General features: G+C 36.0%; 1 protein-coding gene across 1 annotated transcript; it reads right to left on the bottom strand.

The window, feature by feature from the left end:
• Nucleotides 1-367: 367 nt before the first annotated feature.
• RFC3 (replication factor C subunit 3) lies at nt 368-15,164 on the bottom strand. The gene is made up of 9 exons (XM_065895992.1): nt 14,985-15,164; nt 12,299-12,436; nt 9,597-9,664; nt 7,574-7,671; nt 5,358-5,539; nt 4,167-4,303; nt 3,978-4,076; nt 1,851-1,920; nt 368-656 (listed from the first exon to the last, which is right to left on the bottom strand). Exons 1-9 carry the CDS (start codon nt 15,069-15,071, stop codon nt 465-467), a joined length of 1,071 nt encoding a protein of 356 aa, XP_065752064.1. The 5' UTR covers nt 15,072-15,164; the 3' UTR covers nt 368-464.
• Nucleotides 15,165-15,424: the final 260 nt, after the last annotated feature.

Genomic DNA, 15,424 nt, shown 5'->3' with positions numbered 1-15,424 from the left:
ATTCCTATATTTCCTGCAAAAATATAATTCTTGGTTGAGGGAAAAAATGATTAAACGTAATGACTCACCAAGCAAAAATTTATGTACCTGTGGCCAAAAATGGTCATCTGAAGGATAGAAAACAATCCCTGCTTTCTTATGTGTAAATTTCCTCCAGCAGGTGAGAGAGTATACAGAAATGAGAGGATCAATACTGCATACTTGGAAAACAAATTTTTAAAGTAAATTAAAATCATGTTCCTAGACTCTAAAGTTTCTAGTTGTATCCTTTCAATACACTTCAGTAGTACAGGAGCAATTATTTAACCTAGAGAATAATGATTAATAATTCAGAGGAATTATTACAAAAACCACAAATAAGACATAATTAAGTAAAGTTAGTTTATTTTACCTGTAGCTCTTCCAATATAAATTTAACGTAAATGCTGATACTGAGAAATATTAGGAAGAATTACTGATAGATGTCAGAATATCATGCCTTCCAATCCATCCTCCATGAACTTCTTATAAAGTGCCATAAATTTGGCCACAAATGCTTCCAAGTGATAAATGGCTTTGCTACCCAGCTGTAGACGATGTTCATAGTAAGCTGCCATCTGGGCCACTTCCCCTTTCAGTTGTCCATCACAATTATGTAAAAGTTCTGAGAGAAGGCCCTAAAGAAAGATAACTAGTAATTAAAAAAGTAATCATTTTTTAAAAATATTAGCTGAAAATGCTTTATTTCTCTCATTCAAAAAGGAAGTAAAACTTAAGTTAAATATGTTCTTTTTTTATTTCTGATGGACCAGCAGACTTCATCCAAAAGTACATACCATTCTATAATGTAAAAATGTGATAGTTATCTTTCATATTCCAACTCTAAATATTTAAATGTACAAGGGTGCAAAGATATAAGTACAAAGATGCTTACCGCAGCATTATTAATTATAATAATCTGTAGACAACCTAAAGCTTCACCAACAGGGGTCATATCCAAAAACTGTGGTATAGTCATATAATGAAATCCCACCCATCCACTAAAAAGAATAAGGTAAATCTGTACTGTCATGAAACAGCAACCATACTACACTGCTGAATTTTAAAAAAGAAGGGGAAAAAAAAAACAGCACAGGACACTGAAGTTTTGTGAAACACACACATATATGGGCTTATTTCTATGTGACTAGAAAAGAGGTCTTATGGAAACAGAGTGTGGAGCTTCACTTTTTTCTTTGTATATTTGGTATCATTTGAATTTTTTCATGTAAGGATTACCAGGTAATTTTAATAAATACAAACAAACAAAAAAACAGTGTGTTCCCTAAAATCTAACAGTCAGCCTATCTATCCAGCTGGGGAGTTGATTAGGTTTAGATCAGCCCTAAAACTGTGTCTTACAATATCCCTCTGCCTCCTTCTTTAACCTCATTACTCAAGTGCACCAGGCCTTGCTGTCTGCAATACTTGTTCCCCAGCTACTTATATGGTTCCCTTCTTTTAATCCTTCAAGTTTTAGTTTAAACATACCTTTCTCACAGAAGCCATCACTGACCTTCCATAACCCTGCCCTCCATTGTTACCATTTCACCTTGTTACTTCCTTTGTGGCACCTGGAACATTCTGCAATCCTCTTGCTTCGTTTCCCATTTCACCCCACAAAAATGCAACTTCTCTGAAGGCAGGCCCACCCGTCCCCTCCAACACACCCCTAAAGGTGCCTGAAGCACCAGAAGCTCAATAAATATCTGTTGAACTAATGAGCTGGACAGAAAGAGGTGACAATGTATCTTAGTGCAGCAAAAGCCCTGAGATCACACAAAGTCCAAGTTTTATGGTTATAAACAGTTCAAAATTTGAAATCAGGATACCTTCATTATTATTTCAGGAGGAATACAATGAGTCAGAAGCTCATAGAGTCTCCCACGAACTTCAAGGAGCCTATAAAAAACAAAACAATATTCTGTGATAAAAATAGGAGGTAATTTTTCCTCTGTACTGTCTTAGTTTACGAATTAAACATCCCAATACAGACATTTTCTTAAATGGCTTATCATACTTAAGATACACCTATGGAAGCTTATCCTAATTTCAGTTCATTTTTCTAAAATGATATAATAATTGCTCACTAAATATTAGCTGCTATTCAAATTAGAAAATTATGAATTTTCTAAGATAGGTCAAACAAGAATCAAGACTAAGGGGTCAAAAATCAGAAGGAGCCATTTGGTACTGTGTGGACCAATGTTCAGAATGACACAAGCCATCCCAGTATTTGTGCACAGCTCCAAGGTTTTCTGAAATTAAGAGAAATTTCTTTTTATACAGCATAATGGCATCAACTCCCAAAACTGTTAGTCTAAATAGGCAACAGCAGCACTCGAACAAGTTCATTTATGAGCTGTCAAAACCTGTTTGGAAACTGGAGGAAAGGGCCACAGCAGCTAGAATAATTAAGTAAAGTAATAATCAACTGAAGTCTTAAAAATACATCTAATAATAGTCAAATAGTCAAATACTGCAACATCTGTACCTAAATCTCTTAAGAGCAGGAAAGTTCAACTACTACCGCCAATTTTTCTTCATTAAAATCAGAACAAAAACAAGAAACTCATCTTTAGCGTGGAAATATTTTATGAAAGTAAAAGGCTCCCAAGACACGCTTTGTTTGAATTTTATTTCTTTAAAGCCTGAAATTTCTTCACTGCTTGACAATATTTTACAGAACGGAATGCACATTTTTTCCTAAAGTCAAGGTTTCTTTTCTGAAGAACCTACCTAAAACGTTTGCACTTTTCGAAAACTATTAATTTCAACTAAAATAAATGAATTAATAGGAATTCAATGCAAATATCACATACCCATTATCTATGACTATTCACCTCCTCTCATCTATATGGTAGCCCAAGAGTACATATTATCATTTCCTTTGAAGAATTTCTTATAAAAATAAGAATTCATCAGATATACCATACAAGAAAAGAAACATGGCATAATCCTCTCATGATTATTTTCACGTAAACCAGGGAAGCTTACATTTCAGTGGTTGCATTCAGTCTAGTCTGTTTCCTAAAAGAATCAACCCTCTCTAAAGTCCAAAGATGGTTTCTCAGTTCTGACAGGCAAAAAACAGTAGCAAACTGTGTCTCAGTGAGCCTAAGGGACCTTCACTAGACGTTCCAAAGGTAGTGAGTGGGCCTTAAGACTGTCACTCTTGATTTGGAGAAGAGCAGACTGCCCTTCTCAATCAAAGCTGTCATGATAAATCAAACAAGCAGTGGCTGAAGTACTCTCAGCATGGTCTACTACTGAAGAAGAGACCTAGGAAGTAAACAGAAACAACCGTACAGCAAATATGCACAGCACACTTCCTAAATACTGATGGCATATACACAATATTATTCTTAACAAAGCCTAACATCACACATGAGCACCGGGTCTTCTAGTTCTCAATCCATTATCACACAATCTCTTCTGCTCTTATAACAAAGGTACAAGTATCCTTGGCAGAGTAAAAATAATAGCATCTTCATTATACAAATGAAAAAGCTGAAGCTCTAAGATGAAGTCACCTGCTCAAGGACACTTAGCTAAAAATCAGTAGAAGAACTAGAAGTCTGACCCACAGTCTAGGGTCTTTCTATGACACATCAATACAAAGTTATATATTGTGATTTTCAATATTAGAAAGCTAGATACATCATGCTATGTATTAATATTAAATCATCCAAGATTCTGGGAAAAACCTAAAACTTCCAAAATTTGTTTTAATTTATGTAGAAGTTCCACATTTACATGCCAATAGCCATGATATCATATGCTAACTATTCTGAACCACTAAATTTCTAAAATTAAATCCTACCTTTTCTTTATAAGTGTACTATTACAGATTTAATTATAATTCTAAATGGCATGGTATTAGCATAAAACAGCTAACCTAAAACTTAGAATACTATCTCAATGACCAAACTTTCATGGTGATCTTTTACAACGGTTACCTCTGTGGAGTCTGCTGACTGACAATAGCATTGGCAGTCTCCCTCAGATACACCTCCCAATCTGTTTCAGGGATTTCTTGATCTGCAGTAAAAGGATATCTACATGACAAAAAGAGAACACAATAAATTAAATGAAAGTGGGCTTATGTCCCAAAATGTTTCCCATGGTAACTTCCCCCTTTCACTCACTGTTGCACTCTGCATGCTTCACACATAAGCAGGGCTTTTCTGAGATTTCTGCAGGACTTCTCTGCAAGTCTACGAGCCAGTTGTGAAGGAAGATTTAGACCTTCCTTCTTGCACACAGTAGATAACACATGGCAAATCTACAAACAAAATAATTAACAAAAATGGGCAATCTGTCAAACAGCATACTGAGACAATTTCTGTTAATATCTTTATAGACCCTCCCCAACCTTTTTTTTGGTCACTACCCTACCCTAACCCACTGCTCCTTCAGCAGGAAGCTAGGGGTCTAGCCTAGCTGTCAGGAAGAGGCAGCAGCTAGATGTGCAACTGGAGGAAGCTCTGGTCCCAGCTTCAAGCCTGACAGCCTGCCTCCTCAAGGCAACACGGAGTTGGAGACAAAGGGTCTCATGCTGGGGGCAAAGATACTGCTCACAAGGCTGCCAAGTAGAGCCGTACAAGCTGAAGTGCACACGATTCAGGAACTAAGACCTGAATGGTGCCCATGGGAGTGGTGTAACCTGGCAGTGCTGCTGCTTTATAGACACTTTTAACTCTATCACCCCCAAAATTTTTACAAGTGAAACTTATAATAAAGTTACTTTAACTACTTTGAAACTAATACAATGTCACATATTATCCCCACTTTGCATAAAATTGTCCCAAATCTATTAAACAGCAGAAAACTGCCTGTGAGAAACTGGTATTTCTACTGACAGCTACTAAGAATGATAAAGAAAACAAAAAAATGTATTATGTTTCAGACTAACTTTGGTCCCCTAACAGGGGACTAGGTATTCCCAAATCATCTTCTTGCACAATCTATTTCCTGAATATTCACGCCTCCTCCATAAGCCAGTTAAATCAGGTTAAAGCAGAAGCCATTAAATAACTAGCCCTTACCTACTTTAGTAAAATCCACAATAATTACTTGTTTAAAGTAAAAGATGATTTAATGGAAAGAACATTTTCTATATATTGGTATCTGGTATTTTATATATATATATATATATATATATATATATATATATATGTTTATACGTATACTAATAGTTAGCATCCAGGCCATAGCTATTCCTAAATTACTGATATAGCTCACTATGTTTTCACAAAAACAAACATGACAGGGATGTACACACAGTACGCATGGAATCTGAAGTGAAATTTTTTTCTGAAAAGTTTAACTTGACTTACATCTTCAATGCTGGGAGCAGGCACACGAACTGCAAGGCACCTACTACGAATAGGTGGTATCACTTTTGATGTAGAATTGCAACACAAGATCAACCTGCAGGTGGACATATACTTTTCCATGGTTCTGCGCAAGGCATGCTGAGCATCTTTAGTGAGTTTGTCAACTTCTGTCAATAACACGACTGAGTCAAGGAAAAACAAAACAAACTTTAACGTAAGTATTTCTCTTCCTCTTCCTCCTCATTATTCAGAGTGAAATCCTAAATAATAAGCCTAATATACTACTTTCCCCTTTGGAGAAGACATGCAAAACTTATAGGTATGGCGAGAATAATTTCTTTTATTTTTATTTTAAAACATTCTAAGATCAAACAAGCCTAAGAAACACTAGGCTAAACAAAGTTAAAGAGGTTATTTTGTTGTAGAATTTACTGCAGTCTTTATTATATTTATACACAGTAGAAATCACCACGACAAGGATATACTGTGCTGCATTTACCCAAAATAATTTATCTCAGGAGCACATTTCTGTAGAACATCTTAGCATTAAGGAATACACTTTGGAAAACACTGGCACAAGAGATGTAGCAAATAAGGCATAAAGACATCTGGTTACTTGTATAATAAGATTCCATCTGGTCATAACCAAGGATTGGCCTTAAAGTGCTTCAGGAATAGTATGTAGGGACTGAATCCAACTGTTGTATTTCATTGTATTAAATTATTTCTAGAAGATGACAGTGGTAGCATTTGTAGCATTTGAATCTCTCCCATAAAAACAGACAGAACAAGTAAAGATTCCAAGACAACATTTATATCAAAACTAGGTGACAAGTTGTCCCTAAGAACCCTAAATATAAGCAAGTGAGAACAAGAAACTATGTGTGGGAGGAAGTGGCTGGGATCCACCAGGTTTTTGACAGCCTTTAGGACAGGAGAACCCCAAATCACCCACAAAAGCACACTGGAAATATCATGGGCCAATTTAAGAACAGCACTCAGAGGGCTCAATTCATGGCTAAGAGCTAAGGAACCTTGATGCAATAAGGTCTGAGAGAACATTGGACTGAAAATAATAAAATGAATATTCCTTCCAAGATAACACTTCACAATTTGGAGACGTTCTGGAATTAGAACCGAAATTGAACAGAACAGGAAAAATAAAGACAAGGAGATTGATCCCAGTATCTGACAAGGATAGCACCAAATAAAATGATAAAAAAATAAATCATTGCTAGGTGAGAAAACAGCAGCATATTTTAAAAATTAACACATCCCAACCGAGTGACATTTACTCCAGAAATGCAAAGCAGTTTCATTAAAAGATCCAGTAATATAATACTAAACACTAAGAAGAAAAATCATAAAACTACATTAATGGATACAGGAGAGCATTTGAAAAAAAATTTTTTTATTTATTTTGAAGTACAGACTGAGGAGGAAAGATAAGAAATATACTGGAATATGCACAGGTGATTTACAAAACAGTAAAATAAGCAATGAACAAAAGATAAAATCATCACATTCACTAAAAAAAAAACGAAGTACAAACAATTTATTTTCTCCACTCAAACTGACAAGGATTAAAAATAATTATCCAGTGTTGATAAATGTTAGAGAGAAACGGGCATTCCTAAACACTGCTGGTGGTAGCACAGAGCTATACCCTCTTTCACATGAAGAATTTGGCAAAATATATCAAAAGCATTAAATATTGGCATATTTATCCAAAAATCTCCTGTAAAAATATATGCATATATATGCACATAAATAATATTGCAAATGTTAAGAGTAACTATTACAGGGATTATAGCTGGTATGAATTTTCTTTTGTTTAGCTAAACATTTGATAATGAACATGTCACTTTGGTTCTAAGAACCATTATTTTTAAATCATGCAATTTCTTATTTTAAATTAAGTATTTTTTCATTACTTATCTAGTTCTAAAGTAACACATGGGTGGCACAAATAGTTCTCTTTCTGCCAAAATTCAATTCCATTAAACTATAAATTCCCAGGAGCAGAGATCATGTCTCTCTTGTTCACTTTTACATATTTAAAGAAAAAAAAAGGTAACATAGTACTTGGCACAGAACAAGAGGTTAATAAATATTTGCTAAATGGATGGAATTTACATTCCCCACTACATTTTTCTCTTATACCCACTGCTTGTAATTTAAGTGTCTGCCTCATAAGAAATCTTTTTATCACATACCTTTAAAATCTTTTTGAGAGTTTGTTTCAAGTTGCTGTGATTGTGCCACTGTTTTCAACATCTCCTGAATTACTACCCGGTCACTATTTCCAGCATCACTATACAAAACAAAAATAGTGGTAAATATGTGTGTAAATATTTAGAAAGTATTATGCCCTTATTCTTAATCTGGCATTGTACGAAAAATGTTGAAGATCTTAAGTGATCAAAATTTTAATCAAACTGAGTAACACCTATTACATTCACAAAACTTTAAAAGTGAAGTGTTTTAGGGTCATTAAATACTAAAAATATTCCAATACTCAACTACAATTTGGTTAATATCACTGAAAACACCAAGCATGTTCTTATATTAAGTTTACTGAGAAGATAAACAAAATTGATAAACCATTAGCCAGACTCATCAAGAAAAAAAGGGAAAAGACTTAAAAAAAAAAAAAAAAAGTGAGCCATGGCCACTGAGCCTGCGCGTCAGGAGCCTGTGCTCTGCAACAGGAGAGGCCACAACAGTGAGAGGCCCGCGTACCGCAAAAAAAAAAAAAAAGAAGAGCAATAGCTATCAACAGCTTATCAAATACTTTGACACTTCTGTACCCACTATAATTCATACCTAGTCAGAGCTAATTTAAAATATAAAAATAACTCCTTGGAACAGAAATTTAATCTCTGTTCCTCTTCCTCATCCCCAAAATAGTAAAGGCCTGAGAGAGAACAAGCCTAGACAAGTCCCTCTCAGCACAAGGAGAATTGATTCAGGGTCTTCACAAGGGGATGGGATAAGCAAATTAAGTTTAGCACACAAATCAGTACTCTGTAAGCTGCTGACTTACAGGCATTACCTGTCATTTATACCAATATCATTGATTTAGCACTTAAGTCCTGCACCTCACAAACCAAAATAAGTCACCTGGTTAATTCAGGCTGAATGTCAATTTAAAACACCTGAAAAACAAACAGCTTACCCTCTGACTATTCTTGCTACAGAGGAACTCTCAAAGAGAAAAAGAGAGCATAGAAGTCAGCTTTAGTTTATTTTCCCAAACAGCCATTGTCTGTCTCAATTCAATATTATTAGATCAGTATACGTACAGTGTTTCTTTTATAATCATTTCCTTGTCCAGAATCTAAAATAATTCACTTTTGTCCATGGAATTACCACTCTCTACTTTTACGATCAGACCCTTTCCCACCAACCTTAATTTTTTCTTTGACATACCTAGGAAAAATAATATCAGTCTGTTAGGGTTGTTCTGAGGACTAAATAATCCATGTAAAGCTTCCCATACAGTGCCTGCTACTGAATACACATTAACTTAAAACTCTCTTCCTCTTATTCCATTCAGTCTAGAAAGGGATGCTCGATCTCATTGCTGTGCCACTGCCCATAAAGTTGCCTTTGCCTGAAGATGTCCTTGATTCTGTTCTCCTTCAAGAACATATCAGACCCCGTAGAACCCTGAAGGCTTAGCCAACTTTACACCCAATACAATCATTTCTACATCACTTACTTAAGCAGAACGTAACTGCTGTGGCATGAGTTTTCAATGTGCCTCCCAACAAGATCCTAGTCATTATCTCATGATAGAGAATACAGACAGTGGCTGATGGACTACAATACCCTCTAATCAAAAAACTGAAACAAAGAAAATAGGAACCCAAATTCACTTTCTGAAATATTCTTTCAGGCATTTACAAACTTTTTAGACACACTTTGCTCACCAGTTCTGAATGAGTCAATATAATTCAACAAAAACTTACTGACTATGCAAAATACTTTGTGTAAAGCACAGAGCTCTGTAGAGCAAGAAAACTTAATTAAAATTATTTGACTTGGGGGGGTATCAAAGAGAAGGGAAAGAAGGAAGGTTCTAGGCCCCCCATCTCACACAGGGCAGCTTCACTTTTATCTATTTTATATATTGTTTCCATACATAATTTTATTTCAAAAAAACATTCTACTCTTTAAAAAAAGTCTGAACATCACTATTCTAAAATTGTTTATTTCTATGTAGTAGCAACTTACCTGGGATTAACTTCAAGGTGGTAATTGCTTGCAATAGTGCTAATTTCAATTTTCTTTTTAGATGGAGTCTGTGGACAAAGAAAGTTTTTTTTTTAATGTTTATTCATGACTATTTCTCCTCTTTTCTGTATTTCATTCTTTTTAATTATGTAAACAATTTATGTTTACTAAAGAAAGAAAACTTTAGATGACCACCACTAATGCTTCAAATTCATTAACCCCATTCCTTTCTTAAGGTGCATGTAAACATACATGTTTTTATGTACATTGGGTCATATCACACATTCTGTTTTTAGTGTGATCACTTTTCTCCTTTACCTCCAGTAATCTCCAAACCATTCCCTGTTATCAGATCATCATTGTAAACAATCTGCCTATGTCCTTTCACAGCCTTTTCCATGATAACCCACAAAAATAAACACATACTAATACATTACTACATAGAGTCTGTTAAAAAGAGGCAATCATATATATTTCTCTGTGTTTTGCTTTTCCTTAACAACACATCTAGACAACCTTCTCAGACAAGTGGTATAGGCTGTTATAGTTGCATATCAACCATAACATGGATGTCCCACAGCCAATCATGCAGATGGGCATTTTGTTTCTTGCTTTTTACAATCTCAAACAATTCCATAATTAACATCCTTGTGCATGTCTCATGCACTGCTTTCACGTCTATGTAACAGATTCCCAATAAAAGATCTGCTGGATTGAAGATGATGTGTTCTCTAAATTTTTATACGTATGTATGTGTTTATTAGACTCTCACTGCTTTTCCTCAACTACCACAAAGGTCAAACATCTTCACATAGGTTTACTGACTGTTTATCTTTCTCTCCTGTGGCCATTTTTTATTCAGTTTTCTACCAGGTTGTTTTTCCATTGTCACTTTGTAAAATCTTTTATCTAATACATTCCTTTCAAATATTTTTTATAATCCTTCATTTTTCTATTGATCTTATGTATATTATCTTGTCATACAAACTTTTAAAATTCATATATACCCAAGTATATATGTTCTTCTACAACTCCCATGTTTTTTATTAAAAGGTGCTCCTAAAAAAAAAAAAAAAAAAAAAAAGTGCTCCTGACTCACACACTGTTCATACTGTCTAAGAAGTTCTATTCTAAGAAATTTAGTTTTATTTTACCATTTCAGCCTTTAATTGATCTGGATTTATAAATTATGTGTAATAGGGATTCAACTTTATTTTCTTACAGGTTGGTAACTAGTTATGCTAGCACATTTTGCTGACCAATCCTCTTCCTACTGATGTGAAATAGATCTTGGGCTGTCATATTTCTGGGCTCTCTATTCAGTTCCACTGATGTAATCCTCTATCCCAATGCCATAGCAATTATTGTTTTGATTATAGTAGGCTTACAGTATGGTTTAATAAACACATGTCCCACTTCACAAATCTTCTTTTTCATAATTATTTTAGCTAATCTCAGAAATGTACTTTAAGATCACTTCACGCAATTAAAAAAATAAATTGCATTTTAATTGGAATTTCACTAAAATTTATACTGAACATGGGGAGAACAGATACTTTTAAATACTACTGAGAACATGATGCATCTTTCCATTTGATCAGCTCTTGTTTTTTGTCCTTTTATAAGATTATGTATAAGGTTTTCTTACTACCTTTCTTATTAAATTTGTCCCTGCATATTTTAAAGAATTTCCACCAGGATGTACTACCAACATCTCAAATTCAATGTGTCTAAACACAAGCTAATCCACATTAGCCTACAGTCCATTTATCCTCCTAAAGATTCTATTAATAGCACAACCTACTGTCCAGTCACTCAGTTTACATTTTTTCAGTGCCTTATATGTGCAAGACACTATACCAGAGGCTATGAAGAACATGAAAATGATGGCAACTGGACTTATTGTGGTGATTATTTCATAATGCATAAAAACATCAAATCACTATGCAGTATACCTGAAACTAATATAATGCCACGTGTCAAGTATAACTTACAAAAATATAAAATTTACCCTATATAACTTCAAAACAAATACAATCTTGTCAGAGTCAAGATGTATAAATAACTATGATCAAGGCAAAACAAAGTAATGCTCTAAAAAGTATAAACTATGGGTTGTAGGAGGAAACATTAATTATAACGGGGTTGGGGGGGGCACTTCCAAGAGGATACATTTCAGCTAGATCTTAAACACTGTCAGTAAGGAAAGAGTATGAAAATGCATTGCATAGCATGAGGCTACAAAACACAGCCAGGGCAAGATCATGGGAACTCTGAACATCCCAGAGCCTCATGTCTCCTCTCCCAGGCAGTCAGCTGCCCAATCTTTACCGAGTCACCGGATTCCACGTTTAAAATTTTTCTCCAAATCATTCCCTTTCCATACCCACTACTGCTCTCAGAACAATGAACTTTAGAAACTTGAGTTCTAGTTCCAACTGACACTAATTCGAATCTGAAATGAATCCCACCACCTACATCTTACCCAAAGTCTCCTGTTGCTCATTTCTTCTCTAACGTAATGTAACTTCTGTCTGGTTATAATACTTAGGTCTATAAATCAGCAACTCTCAATCCTGTACACCAGGATTACCTGTGAAATTCTTACTTAAATCACACATTGGGCAGCAAAGGGTCCTATATGATGAGGACTAAAAATTCCTGCTCTAAATATCTGGAGGGCCTCAAAGTGAAATGCTTACTGTGATGGTCTGATGTTCAATTCTCAACTTTTCCACTCCCACACCATAAAGTTCACGTAGAATACACATAATTCTTGTCTTTTTTCCAGCACCTGATGGTCCATAGACTAACAGATGAGGAAAGTCACCACACTGCACCTGGAAAAAAAAGAACAAGGCATTTTCCCCAAACTACTGCCCAACGTGTAGAAGTAAACTACTTTTCAAGTATCAAATATTTTGTGTCTCTACCTATGAAACTTCAAAAATGTGTGTGTGTGTGTATGTATATATAGAGAGACAGATCTTTAACTCTGAAATGTTGATTATCCCCCTGGGATTAATGTTATATAATTTATATATCTAGCACAGTACATGTAAGATACAACACTATATGCTAGAAAGCAAGAAATCCCAAACCTGGCTGACTGTCAGAATCTTCCAGAGAACTTTTAATAAAAAGACTAATTACCGGACCCCATCCACAAGATTATGATTCAGTAACTGAGACTGATGCCTGTCGTCGTTTGGGCTTCTACAAATAGTCCCTTTGATAAGAAACGAGTGCATCTGGTTTTATTTGGAAGGTAAAGGAAAACTGTAGGGGAGCAGGAAAGCAAGGAAGGAAGGCAGCCAACAACAGTTTTGTTAACTTAAATACCACTCTGGGCATCTGGGGCGTGATCCTGCTGTGGATACTCCTGAAGCCAGTGCAAAATACACCACACTATTAAACCACCCAAGGGTGGAGAAGCTGGAATATGATACACTACCTCTCATCAATCCTTTGCAGGCTTGGGAAAGTGAATGGAGAGAAAGAGAGGGCATTAATTCCCTGACATTTCAAGTCTGCTTAGAGGTGTCAGCAAGAGAAAGCCTTCAGGAAATACAGGTGCAGGGAGTTAGAAGTCGGTCTGTGTAATTTTATAAATTAAGAGCAAGGGAATGGAGTAGGACGCTGACAGTGCTGCATTTCAAAACAAGATTGTTTGTTTTTAAAAAAGGTTCCCAGGTGATTGTGATGCTCAGTCAGGTCTGGGGATCAGTGTTATGAAGGCTATAAAGATGACAAGAACACAGACCTTAGCTTCAGGTGCATAAAATCTTGTGGAGCAAAAGTTTTATAAATAACCGTTTTAGAAAAAATGAAAATAAGTATCTTAACAGAAGTGTTTGTTACAGTGAATTTTAATACTCTGTAAACTCATCTATCTCTGGCACTGAAAGAAAAAAGTGTCAAGGAAAGGAACTATTTACCTAAGACAATGCATGGAAAATAGTAGGTACTCCACAAATATAGCCTTCATTTTTTTAAACTTCTATCTCACCAAAAATAAGTTATGCTGCAAATGTTTCACACTTTTATTAGGTTGTAGATTCAAAGGTAAACAGGTGAATACTTTTGAAAAGCCAAATCTATTAACACAAGACTAATACACTAAATTTTTGTGCAAATATTTATTCCGAATTCGATATAATAGAAAACTGGCAATAGAATATAAAATATATTCCATGGTTAAGAAAATCAAAGTCGAAGCTATTGTAAGAAAATGCAATTTGCCTATAAATGAAGCTGTATTCATTTATAAATTGCATTTTCTTAGAACAGCTTTGACTCTGATTTTCCTAACCATGGGATACATTTATTTAGATTTATTTAAACAGTATTTTAAATACTAAAAATAAATAAAATACTGAATTAACAGATTTACTTAAAATTAGTATAGTATTAGTATTGGAATACCAATAATTTTAAAAGAGAGTTTAAAAAAACACTTCACTCTCACAACACCACCAACTTTTCTAATGCCTTTCATATATAAGGATGGAGTTCTTTTATTATAATTTCTCATTAAAAAAAAAACTTTACAAATAGTACCTGTAATTCTGAAAAAGATGGGTACTGGAAGCCCAGAGGGCTGAGCAAAAACACTTGCATCAGGAAGTGGTACTTTAGGCCCTTAAAAAGAGTAGATAAGTGGCTTTTCTACTCAAGACCCTTCTTCCATCTCCACTCTCTACAAACTTCAGTTTGTTTTTCACAAAGCACTGCCATTAGATACTTTTATCAGCTACAACATAAAAATAGGCATCGCGACAGGAAAAGAAAAATCTTCCATTAAGGAATTAAACTTAAGGAAAACCTAATACCACATAGTTTAGAATTAAAAATGACCTTAGAAATTAATAAACCCAATATCTTCCTTTTTGTAAATGCGGGCAATAACACCAAGACATTTTAAGTAAGTCTATTAAAAAGTCAGATGATGTCACTTCTCTGTTCAAAACGTTCCAAAGGCTTCCCATCTCACTCTATTAAAATTTACTGTATCTGCACTTCCTCCCACCCCCAAACTCCCCCATTTCCTACTCCTCTTCCCGCTGGCCCACGGTTAGCCAGCCGCACTGGCCTCCCGAGTGACGGGCTGTGCACACTCCTGCCTCAGGCATTCTGCACCTGCTGTTCCCTCTACCCGCTCCACTCCTCGCCCCGGAGCTCCCTACTGTGGGCTCTCCCACTTCCTTCAAGCTTCGGCTCAGATGACAGTCCTCAGGGAGACTTTCTTGGTTTACAAGCACAGGCACCGCCCCCACAATGTGTCCTCGTCCCAGTTTTACTTTTCTCCACAGCATTCATCACCTTCTGAAGCGGGAGAGCGAAGGCCTCCCCTCCTCCGGCTCTCCCCGCCCCGTCCCGCCGACTCACCAGGTTGCGCAGCTGGGCCGCCTGCTCCTTGTGATAGTCCAGCTGTCCCAAAGAGCAGGGCCGGTATTTGTCCACCCAGAGGCTCATGCTGGCCCGAGTTCCCGGGGTCCGACACTCGAACTTCCCGCGCGCTCGCCCTCCGCTCCGGACTCACAAACAAGTTTTCCCGCGAGCTCCAAATCTCGCGACATCACTACCTGCGCGGCGGCGTAAACGAGTTAGGGGCGGAAAGACTACGGAAGCCTAGTACGGACAGAATTGGGCGCAAAGTCGGATATCACCTACTCGTTAAGGCTCATTGTTTTATTTAATCATTTTCTTTGTTCTCACCCTCTATCATAGTACAGTAATTATTAAGCAAAATTGGAAATTTGGCTCTGATACTCTAGGAGTCAAATTCGGGAACTTAAGAGAGACCATCCTCCTAAATTCATTTCATT

The sequence above is a fragment of the Phocoena phocoena genome, chromosome 18 (genome assembly GCF_963924675.1).
Source record: "Phocoena phocoena chromosome 18, mPhoPho1.1, whole genome shotgun sequence".
NCBI lineage: Eukaryota > Metazoa > Chordata > Mammalia > Artiodactyla > Phocoenidae > Phocoena > Phocoena phocoena.
The sequence above is the reverse complement of the archived record's forward strand: the minus strand, read 5'-3'. Positions and strand labels throughout refer to the sequence as shown.

Excerpts from the sequence above, each read along its gene's own strand:
- RFC3 (XM_065895992.1), bottom strand. The coding sequence starts at position 15,071 with ATGAGCCTCTGGGTGGACAAATACCGGCCCTGCTCTTTGGGACAGCTG. Across the intron at positions 12,437-14,984 it reads CGGCCCAGCTGCGCAACCTG|GTGCAGTGTGGTGACTTTCC; the intron begins GTGAGTCGGCGG and ends TTTTTTTTCCAG. Across the intron at positions 4,077-4,166 it reads GAAGCATGCAGAGTGCAACA|ATATCCTTTTACTGCAGATC; the intron begins GTGAGTGAAAGG and ends TTTGTCATGTAG.